A 10918-nucleotide genomic window follows, 5' to 3' on the forward strand; every position below is an offset into this window, starting at 1 on the left:
TTCCGGCGCTGACGTCACCCGGGCGAAATTGAGGGCGAATCGGGCAAAAAGCGGAATTTATTGAGTGGGGGGGGGTGGAGGGGCTCGCACGCCTGGGTCCCTTGGGCGGGGGGAGGGGCGGCTCAGCGCTTCAGTTCGCTGTAAACGTCCGCGCGAGCGCCCTGCAGCTCCTGATAGGTCGAGTCCGGCTCCTGGGGGCGGGGCATGGGCGAGGCTGCCCGGCGGGAAGGGGCGGGGTCAGAACGGAGGCCACGCCCACACGCTGACCCCACCCCCTGGCTGCCCGCGCTTTCGTTGGCCGCGCCCCTTCCCCATCGGCTCCGCCCCCTCCCGCGCTGGCCACGCCGCCCGACTGCAGCGCCTTCATTGGCTCCGCCCCTCCCATTGGCTTCGCGCCTTCCCCATTGGCTCCGCCCCCCCCGCGTTGGCCACGCCCCCGACTGCCCGCGCTTTCATTGGCCACGCCCCTTCCCCATTGGTTCCACCACCTCCCGCGCTGGCCACGCCCCCCTGGCTGCCCGCGCCTTCATTGGCTCCGTCCCTCGCATTGGCTCCGCCCCCTCCCACGCTGCTCGCGCCTTTATTGGCTCCGCCCCTCCCATTGGCTCCGCGCCTTCCCCATTGGCTCCGCCCCTCCCGCGCTGCCCGCGCCTTCGTTGGCCACGCCCCTTCACTATTGGCTCCGCCCCCACCTCGCTGGCCACGCCTCGCCAGGCAATAGGCCCCGCCCGCGATCAACAGCGTCATCACGATGTCAGCAACGACAAGCCCAGCGATTGGTCCAGGACCCGGCAAACAGGGGGTGCAGTCTGGGAGGGGGGCGGAAAGGTGGGGCCCGGACGCCTGGGTCCCCTCCCGAACTCCTGGGTCCCTCCCCAAACTCCTGTGTCCCCCCATGACTCCCCCCATTGGACGCCTGGGTCCCTCCCTGAACTCCTGGGTCCCTCCCCGAACTCCTGGGTCCTCCCGAACTCCTGGGTCCCCCCAAACCCCCAAAAAACTCCAACTGGGAGCCCCAAACCCCCCCCAGTAGCGTCAAACCACCCATTTCCCCTCCATTTGCCTCGGTGCAACACCACTTCCGGTCCCCCCTGCGCCTCGGTGCCACCTCCAAACCTCCCCCCGCTGCCCCCACAACCCCGAACTTTGGTTCCGCCGGGAACTTTTTGGTCCCTCCCCCAGAACTCCTGGGTTCCCCTCCCTGAACTCCTGGGTCCCTCCCCGAACTCCTGGGTCCCTCCCCGAACTCCTGGGTCCCCCCGGACGCCTGGGTCCCCCCGGGGTGGGGGAGGGGCCTCACCGCTCTCCGCAGCCACGAACCCTAAAAGACAAACGGGGGGTACAGGGTGGGGGGAGGAAAACGACACCCCCCGAGCGCCCCTCCCCCCACCCGGACGCCTGGGTTCTCTCAGCACCCCCCGCCCCTCCTCCCGCTCTCAGGGGACCCAGGCGTCCGAGTCCCCCCCCAAACTTCCCCTTTTTGGGTTTCCTTGGGTGTGGGAGGGGAACCCGGACGCCTGGGTCCCCTGAGAGGGTTTGGGGGGTTCCCCCGGACGCCTGGGTCCCCCTGGGGAGGTGGGGGAGGGGGGGCTTACCGAGGAGCAGCAGGAGCAGGTGGGGGGTGCCGGGGGGGCCCATGCTGACAATGGGGGGACGGGGAGAAGTGGGCGGGGCCACATGGGGAAACGCCCGCCCGCCCACGGCCACGGGACCCAGGCGTCCGGTTGGGGACCCAGGCGTCCGGCCCCCCCCCCCCCACATCACCTCTGGGTCCCCGGATGCCTGGGTCCCCCGTGACCTCTGTGACCCCCCTGTGACCCCCCCACCCCCACCCAAACGCCTGGGTCCCCTCTGGACCCCACAATCCCCCGATCTCCTGGGTCCCCCTATGAGCCCCTTCCCGAACTCCTGGGTCCCTTGGGGCACTCCTGGGTCCCCCTGTGACCTCTGTGACCCCCCCATACCCGAACTCCTGGGTCCCTTGGGGGCACTCCTGGGTCCCCCTGTGACCTCTGTGACCCCCCCGTACCCGAACTCCTGGGTCCCCTCATGACCCCCCTCCCGAACTCCTGGGTCCCTCCTGAACTCCTGGGTCCCTTGGGGGACTCCTGGGTCCCTCTGTGACCTCCCTATGACCTCTGTGAACCCCCCGTACCCAAACTCCTGGGTCCCCTCTGGACCCCACAGTTCCCAGAACTCCTGGGTCCCCCTATGAGCCCCTTCCCGAACTCCTGGGTCCCTTGGGGCACTCCTGGGTCCCCCTGTGACCTCTGTGACCTCCCTATGACCCCTGTGACCCCCCCGTACCCGAACTCCTGGGTCCCCTCTGGACCCCACAGTTCCCAGAACTCCTGGGTCCCCCTATGAGCCCCTTCCCGAACTCCTGGGTCCCTTGGGGCACTCCTGGGTCCCCCTGTGACCTCCCTATGACCCCCGTGACCCCCCCATACCCGAACTCCTGGATCCCCCTATGAGCCCCTTCCCGAACTCCTGGGTCCCTCCCGAACTCCTGGGTCCCTCCCGGACGCCTGGGTCCCTTCCAAAACTCCCAGGTCCTTTCCCCCCCGCCCCGAACTCCTGGGTCCCCCCCCAACGGCCCCTCTGCCCCCCCATTAGGGGGCGGGACCACATTTAGCCCCGCCCCTCTCCCTAAGCCCCGCCCCCCTCCTTAAGCCACGCCCCTTCCCCAGCTCCAGGTGAGTGTGGGGGGGTGATCGGTGCCCTTCGGGGGGCCTTAAACTGCCCCGGGGGGGCCACAACCGCCCCTGGGGGGGTTAATTACTCTGGAGGGGGTTGAACTGACCCCCGGGGGGGCCTTAATTAGGTGTTAATTACGCGTTAATTACCCCCGAGGGGCCTCCGGCCGCCACTGCGCATGCGCCGCCTCCTCAGAGCCGCTGGCGGGCGGGGCCGGGCGGGCGTTCCCTGCGCGCTGATTGGCGGAGGGAGCCGGGGTGGGCGGGGCCGGGCGGGGGAACGGGCGCGAGCGGCGCGGCGTGCGCGCGACAGTGACGTGGGTCCCGGTGGGCGAGACCAATTCACGGTAACGGGGGGGGTGGAAACATGCGGGGGGGGCGTTTAGGGGTTCGGGATGGACCTTTACACCTAAGGGGGGAATTTAGGGGGGTCGGGGTGGACCATTCCCGATCTAAGGGGGGTTTAGGGGGGTTGGGAGTGTCCATGGGGCTCTATGGTGGAGGCGGGAGCGACCATTCCGGGTCTAGGGGGGAGCTTAGGGGGTTCGGGAGGGACCATTTCCCCTTAAGGGGGGTTTAGGGGCTTCAGGAGGGACCATTCCCAGTCTAGAGGGGGAGTTTAGGGGGGTCGGAGTGGACCATTCCCACTCCGGGGGGGGTTTAGGGGAGTCGGGAGGTTCTATGGGGCTCTATGGTGGAGGCGGGAGCAACCATTCCCACTCTAGGGGGGGAGCTTAGGGTGTTCAATTCACCCCATTCCCACTCTTGGGCGGGTTTAGGGGGTCGGGATGCACCACATCGCTTTGGGGAGGGGTTGTTATGTCCACCCCCTTCTATTTTTGGGGTTCGCTTCATATTCCGGGGTGCTGATGGCGTGTTTGGTGTCTCTGTCCCCCCCCCTGCGCAGGCAATGGCTCCGCCCCGCTGCCGCCGCTGCCCCCTGGCGGCCGCGCTGCGCCGCCCGCGCACCGGGGAGCGCTTGTGCCGCGGCTGCTTCATCCGCGCCTTCCAAACCGAGGTGCTGCGGGCTTTGGGGGGCACGGACCCCCCCAAAATCACCCCCCACCCCACCCCCGGGGTCCCCCCGAATGGGCCCCCCCACCACCGAACCGCGGGGAGCAACGGGGGGGAAACGGGAGGACCCGAAACGCAGCCCCCCCCCCCCGCTAATGGCACTGGGAGGGTGATGGGGAGCGAGGGGGGCGCCTCGCAAAGGGAGGGGCACCCCCCAAAAATTGGGGGGGGGAGGGAGGGGCAACCCCCAAAATCCAGCGTGGGGAGGGGTGGGGGGGGGTGCCCCCAAAAGGAGACCCCCCCCCAATTCATTATGGGGTCGGGAGAGCCCCCCAAACCCCTCCCATTATCCCCAGCACCCAACGAGCCCCAAACTGGGGGTCCCCCCATTCCCAAGCAGGGGGTCCCCAGTACCCTCCCATTATCCCCAGTCCCCAACGAGCCCCAAACTGGGGGTCCCCCCATTCCCAAGCAGGGGGTCCCCAATACCCTCCCATTATCCCCAGTCCCCAACGAGCCCCAAACTGGGGGTCCCCCCATTCCCAGCGCGGGTGTCCCCGTCCCTCCCCGCGGCGCCGTCCCCAAGCCGGGTGACCTGGTGGCGGTGGCGGCTTCTGGCGGGAAGGACTCGGCGGTGCTGGCGCGGCTGCTGTCCCAGTTCTCCCAGTTCACCCAGTACCGCTTGGTCCTGGTGGCCGTGGACGAGGGCATCGCCGGGTACCGCGAGGAGGCGCTGGGGGCGCTGCGGGGGGCGCGGGGGGCGCTGCCGCTGCTGGTGCTGAGCCACCGGGAGCTGTTTGGGTTCAGCGTGGATGAACTGGGAGAACTGGGAGCACTGGGAGGGGAACTGGGGGGATTGGGAAAGGGTGGAAGCCGCTGCACGTTCTGCGGGGTCTGGAGGAGGCAGGCGCTGGAGAGGGGGGCGAGGATGCTGGGAGCCGACTGGATCGCTACTGGTGAGTGCTGGGGGGGACTGGGAGGGACTGGGGGGGGAATGGGGGGGACTGGGAGGGACTGGGGGGGGAATGGGGGGGACTGGGAGGGGATTGGGATGGAATGGGAGGGACTGGGAGGGGAATGGAAGGGATTGGGGGGACTGGGAGGGACTGGGGGGGGGAGTGGGGGGAACTGGGAGAGGAATGGGAGGGGATTGGGATGGAATGGGGGGCACTGGGAGGGACTGGAAGGGGAATGGGAGGGACTGGGAGGGGATTGAGATGGAATGGGTGGGACTGGGAGGGGATTGGGATGGAATGGGGGGGACTGGGAGGGGAATGGGATGGAATGGGGGGGACTGGGAGGGGATTGGGATGGAATGGGGGGGACTGGGAGGGGAATGGGATGGAATGGGGGGGATTGGGGGGACTGGGAGGGGATTGGGATGGAATGGGGGGGACTGGGAGGGGATTGGGGGGGCACTGGGGAGCACTGGGGTGGACTGGGAGGGGAGTGGGAAGGAATGGGAGGGGATTGGGGGGAAATGGGGGGGGACTGGGAGGGACTGGGAGGGGATTGGGATGGAATGGGGGGGACTGGGAGGGGAATGGAGGGGAATGGGAGGCACTTGAAGGGACTGGGAAGGGAATGGGGGGGACTGGGAGGGGAATGGGATGGAATGGGGGGGATTGGGGGGACTGGGAGGGGATTGGGATGGAATGGGGGGGACTGGGAGGGGATTGGGGGGGCACTGGGGAGCACTGGGGTGGACTGGGAGGGGAGTGGGGAGGAGTGAAAGGGGATTGGGGGGAAAATGGGGTGGGACTGGGAGGGGATTGGGAAGGGAATGGGGGGGACTGGGATGGAATAGGGGGGGAATTGGGGGGACTGGGAGGTAACTGGGAGGGGATTGGGGGCACTGGGGGGGACTGGGAGGGGAATGGAGGGGAATGGGAGGCACTGGAAGGGACTGGGAGGGGATTGGGATGGAATGGGAGGGAACTGGGAGGGGATTGGGGGGGACTGGGAGGGGAATGGGATGGGATGGAATGGGGGGGGATTGGGGGGAACTGGGAGGGAACTGGGAGGAGATTGGGGCACTGGGGGGGACTGTGAGGGAATGGGAGGGAATGGGGGGGACTGGGGAGCACTAGGAGCACTGGGATGGACTGGGGGTCACTGGGAGGGACTGGGGAGCACTGGGAGGGACTGGGGGGCACTGGGAGCATTGGGAGGGGATGGGGAGCACTGAGAGCACTGGGAGGGAATGGAGGGCACTGGGAGCACTGGGAGGGCCTGGGGAGCACTGGAAGGGACTGGGGGGCACTGGGAGCACTGGGAGGGACTGGGGGGCACTGGGAGGGCCTGGGGAGCACCGGGACCCCCCCCAACCCCGTTGTCACCCCAGGTCACAATGCTGACGACATCGCCGAGACCGTGCTCATGAACTTCCTGCGCGGGGACGTGGCGCGGCTGCGGCGCATGGCGGCCGAGGCCACCAACATGGCCGCCGACGTGGCCACCGACATGGCCTCCAACATGGCCGCCAGGGACACCAACATGGCCGCCAACATGGCCGCCAACATGGCCGCCAGGGGCACCAACATGGCCTCCAACATGGCCGACAACATGGCTGACAACGATGCCAACATGGCCGCCAACATGACTGACAAGACCACCAACATGGCCGCCAACATGGCCGCCAACGTGGTCGCCAACATGGCCGACAAGACCACCAACATGGCCTCCAACATGGCCGCCGCCAACACCAACATGGCCACCAACATGGGCTCCAACATGGCTGACAAGACCACCAACATGGCTGCCAACATGGCTGCCAACATGGCCGACAATGACGCCAACATGGCCGCCAACATGGCCGACACCGACACCAACATGGCCGCCAACATGGTCACCAACATGGCCGACACCGACACCAACATGGCCACCAACATGGGCTCCAACATGGCTGACAAGACCACCAACATGGCTGCCAACATGGCTGCCAACATGGCCGACAATGACGCCAACATGGCCGCCAACATGGCCGACAATGACGCCAACATGGCCGCCAACATGGCCGCCGCCAACACCAACATGGCCACCAACATGGGCTCCAACATGGCTGACAAGACCACCAACATGGCTGCCAACATGGCTGCCAACATGGCCGACAATGATGCCAACATTGCCGCCAACATGGCCGACAATGACGCCAACATGGCCGCCAACATGGCCGACACCGACACCAACATGGCCGCCAACATGGTCACCAACAAGGCCGACACCGACACCAACATGGCCGCCAACATGGCCTCCAACATGGCTGACAAGACCACCAACATGGCTGCCAACATGGCCACCAACATGGTCGACAAGACCACCAACATGGCCGCCAACATGGCCGAGAAGACCACCAACATGGCCGACAAGACCACCAACATGGCTGCCAACATGGCCGATGAGGCCACCAACATGGCCGCCAACATGGCCACCAACATGGCCTCCAACATGGCCGACACCGACGCCAACATGGCCGCCAAGATGGCCTCCAACATGGCTGACAAGACCACCAACATGGCCGACGATGCCGCCAACATGGCCACCAACATGGCCGCCAGGGACACCAACATGGCCACGGAGGCCACCAACACGGCCACCAAGGACACCAATGTGGCCACTGCAGCCACCAGGGCCACCAGGGCCACCAAGAACCATCCGGAGGCCACCAGGAGCTGCCTGGAGGCCACCATGGAGTCCATGGGGACCACCAGAGACCCCATAGAACCCACCACAAACCCCATAGAACCCACCAGGAACCCCATGGATCCCATCGCAAACCCCATGGAGACCACCAGAGACCCCATAGAACCCGCCATGAACCCCATGGATCCCACCTCAAAGCCCATGGAGACCACCAGGAACCCCATGGAGACCACCAGAGACCCCATAGAACCCACCAGGAACCCCATGGATCCCACCTCAAAGCCCATGGAGACCACCAGGAACCCCATGGAGACCACCAGAGACCCCATAGAACCCACCAGGAACCCCATGGATCCCACCTCAAAGCCCACGGAGACCACCAGGAAGCCCATGGAGACCACCACAAACCCCATGGGGACCACCAGGAACCCCATGGATCCCACCAGGAACCCCATAGAACCCACCAGGAACCCCATTGATCCCATCCCAAACCCCATGGAGACCACCAGGAACCCCATAGAGACCACCAGGAACCCCATGGAGACCACCAGGAACCCCATGGATCCCATCCCAAACCCCATGGAGACCACCAGGAACGCCATGGAGACCACCAGGAACCCCATGGAGACCATCTCAAGGTCTATGGAGACCACCAGAGACCCCATAGAGACCACCAGGAGCCCCATGGACACCACCAGGAACCTCATAGAGACCACCAAAGACCCCATAGAACCCACCAGGAACCCCATGGATCCCATCCCAAACCCCATGGAGACCACCAGGAACCCCATGGAGACCATCAGAGACCCCATAGAACCCACCAGGAACCCCATGGATCCCATCCCAAACCCCATGGAGACCACCAGGAACCCCATAGAACTCACCAGGAACCCCATGGAGACCACCAGGAACCCCATAGAACCCACCAGGAACCCCATGGAGACCACCAGGAACCCCATGCAGACCACCAGGAACCCCATGGAGATCATCTCAAGGTCTATGGAGACCACCAGAGACCCCATAGAGACCACCAGGAGCCCCATGGACACCACCAGGAACCTCATAGAGACCACCAAAGACCCCATAGAACCCACCAGGAACCCCATGGATCCCATCCCAAACCCCATGGAGACCACCAGGAACCCCATGGAGATCATCTCAAGGTCTATGGAGACCACCAGGAATCCCATGGAGACCACCAGGAACCCCATGGATCCCATCCCAAACCCCATGGAGACCACCAGGAACCCCATAGAACCCACCAGGAACCCCGTTGATCCCATCCCAAACCCCATGGAGACCACCAGGAACCCCATGGATCCCATCCCAAACCCCATGGCGACCACCAGGAACCCCATGGAGATCATCTCAAGGTCTATGGAGACCACCAGGAACCCCATGGAGACCACCCCAAGCCCCATGGATCCCACCAGGAACCCCATGGATCCCACCAGGAACCCCATGGATTCCACCAGGAACCCCATGGAGACCATCAGAGACCCCATAGAACCCACCAGGAACCCCATGGAGACCACCAGGAACCCCATGCAGACCACCAGGAACCCCATGGAGATCATCTCAAGGTCTATGGAGACCACCAGAGACCCCATAGAACCCACCCCAAACCCCATAGATCCCACCAGAAACCCCCCGAAACCCCCCAAGAACCCCCCAAAACCCCCTAAGAACCTCTCAAAACCCCTCAAGAACCCCCCGAAACCCCTCAAGAACCCCCCCCGGAGCCCGGTGGCCACCCCGTGGCCATCGGTTCCGCGCCTGAAGCCCTTGCGCCACTGCTACGAGAAGGAGATCGTGCTCTTCGCCCACTACCTGGGCCTGCGCTACTTCAGCACCGAGTGCCTCTACGCCCCCCACGCCTTCCGCGGCCACCCCCGAGCCCTCCTCAAGGACCTGGAAGCCACCCGACCCAGCACGGTGGCCGCTTTGGGCCACTCGGGTCGTCGTTTGGCAGTGGGGGAGGCGGCGGGGCCGGCGGCGGAGCTGGGGGCTTGCGGTCAATGCGGGTTCGCCAGTAGCCGCGGGCTGTGCAAGGCGTGCGTGTTGGTGGCCGCCGTGGAGAAGGGGAGGCCCAAGGTGGCCTTGGGCAAGAGGGATGTGGAGGTGGCTACTTGGGGGTGGGGGTGGGGGGGGAGTGGGGGTTATGGGGTTGGTGGCCACTGGGATAATGGTTATGGGGTTGGTGGCCACCAAGGTGGTGGTCATGGGGGTCATGGTCAAGGGGTTGGTGGCCACCAGAGTGGGAGTTATGGGGTTGGTGGCCACCAAGGTGGTGGTCGTGGGGGTCATGGTCAAGGGGTTGGTGGCCATGGGGGTCATGGTCAAGGGGTTGGTGGCCACCAAGGTGGTGGTCATGGGGGTCATGGTCAAGGGGTTGGTGGCCACTGGGATAATGGTTATGGGGTTGGTGGCCACCAAGGTGGTGGTCATGGGGGTCATGGTCAAGGGGTTGGTGGCCATCAGAGTGGGAGTTATGGGGTTGGTGGCCACCAAGGTGGTGGGCAAGGGGTTGGTGACCAAGGGGTTGGTGGCCATGGGGGTTGTTGTCATGGGGTTGGTGGCCACCAAGGTGGTGGTCATGGGGGTCATGGTCAAGGGGTTGGTGGCCATCAGAGTGGGAGTTATGGGGCTGGTGGCCACCAAGGTGGTGGTCATGGGGGTCATGGTCAAGCAGTTGGTGGCCATGGGGGTTGTTGGCAAGGGTTTGGTGGCCATCAAGATGGTGGTCATGGGGGTCATGGTCAAGGGGTTGGTGGCCACCAGAGTGGGAGTTATGGGGTTGGTGGCCACCAAGGTGGTGGGCAAGGGGTTGGTGGTCAAGGGGTTGGTGGCCACCAAGGTGGTGGTCATGGGGGTCATGGTCAAGCAGTTGGTGGCCATGGGGGTTGTTGCCAAGGGTTTGGTGGCCATCAAGGTGGTGGTCATGGGGGTCATGGTCAAGGGGTTGGTGGCCATCAGAGTGGGAGTTATGGGGTTGGTGGCCACCAAGGTGGTGGTCATGGGGGTCATGGTCAAGGGGTTGGTGGCCATGGGGGTTGTTGTCATGGGGTTGGTGGCCACCAAGGTGGTGGCCATGGGGGTCATGGTCAAGGGGTTGGTGGCCACTGGGATGGTGGTTATGGGGTTGGTGGCCACCAAGATGGGGGTCATGGTCAAGGGGCTGGTGGCCATGGGGTTGGTGGCCATAGGGTTTGTTGTCATGGGAGTGGTGGCCACCAAGATGATGGCCATGGGGTTGGTGGCCATGGGGTTGGTGGCCATGAGACTTGTTGTCATGGGCCCGGTGGCCATGGGGCTGGTGGCCATGGGGTTGGTGACCATGGGCCCAGTGGCCATGGGGTTGGTGGCCACCATGATGATGCTCATGGGGTTGGTGGCCATGGGGTTGGTGGCCATGGGACTTGTTGCCATGGTCCTGGTGGCCATGGGGCTGGTGGCCACCATGATGATGCTCATGGGGTTGGTGGCCAATGGCCTGGTGGCCATGGGGCTGGTGACCATGGGTCTGGTGGCCAATGGCCCGGTGGCCATGGCTCTTGTTGCCATGG

General features: G+C 65.2%; 2 protein-coding genes across 2 annotated transcripts; one reads left to right on the forward strand and one right to left on the reverse strand.

Moving 5' to 3' along the window:
* Positions 1-28: 28 nt before the first annotated feature.
* TYROBP (transmembrane immune signaling adaptor TYROBP) lies at positions 29-2544 on the reverse strand. Its single transcript, XM_065859724.2, has 5 exons — positions 2451-2544; positions 1596-1639; positions 1301-1321; positions 693-809; positions 29-214 (listed from the first exon to the last, which is right to left on the reverse strand). The coding sequence occupies exons 2-5, from the start codon at positions 1636-1638 to the stop codon at positions 123-125; spliced, it is 273 nt and encodes a 90-aa protein (XP_065715796.1). The 5' UTR covers position 1639; positions 2451-2544; the 3' UTR covers positions 29-122.
* Positions 2545-2965: 421 nt separating this feature from the next.
* Positions 2966-8195, forward strand: CTU1 (cytosolic thiouridylase subunit 1; the record flags this gene model as incomplete). Its single annotated transcript, XM_065859703.2, has 3 exons — positions 2966-3043; positions 3604-4666; positions 6055-8195. Coding segments are annotated over exons 2-3 (3201 nt in total), but the record flags the coding sequence as incomplete, so codon positions are not given.
* Between the last annotated feature and the right edge of the window lie 2723 nt (positions 8196-10918).

Source organism: Patagioenas fasciata, chromosome 31 (genome assembly GCF_037038585.1).
Source record: "Patagioenas fasciata isolate bPatFas1 chromosome 31, bPatFas1.hap1, whole genome shotgun sequence".
Classification (NCBI taxonomy): Eukaryota; Metazoa; Chordata; class Aves; order Columbiformes; family Columbidae; genus Patagioenas; species Patagioenas fasciata.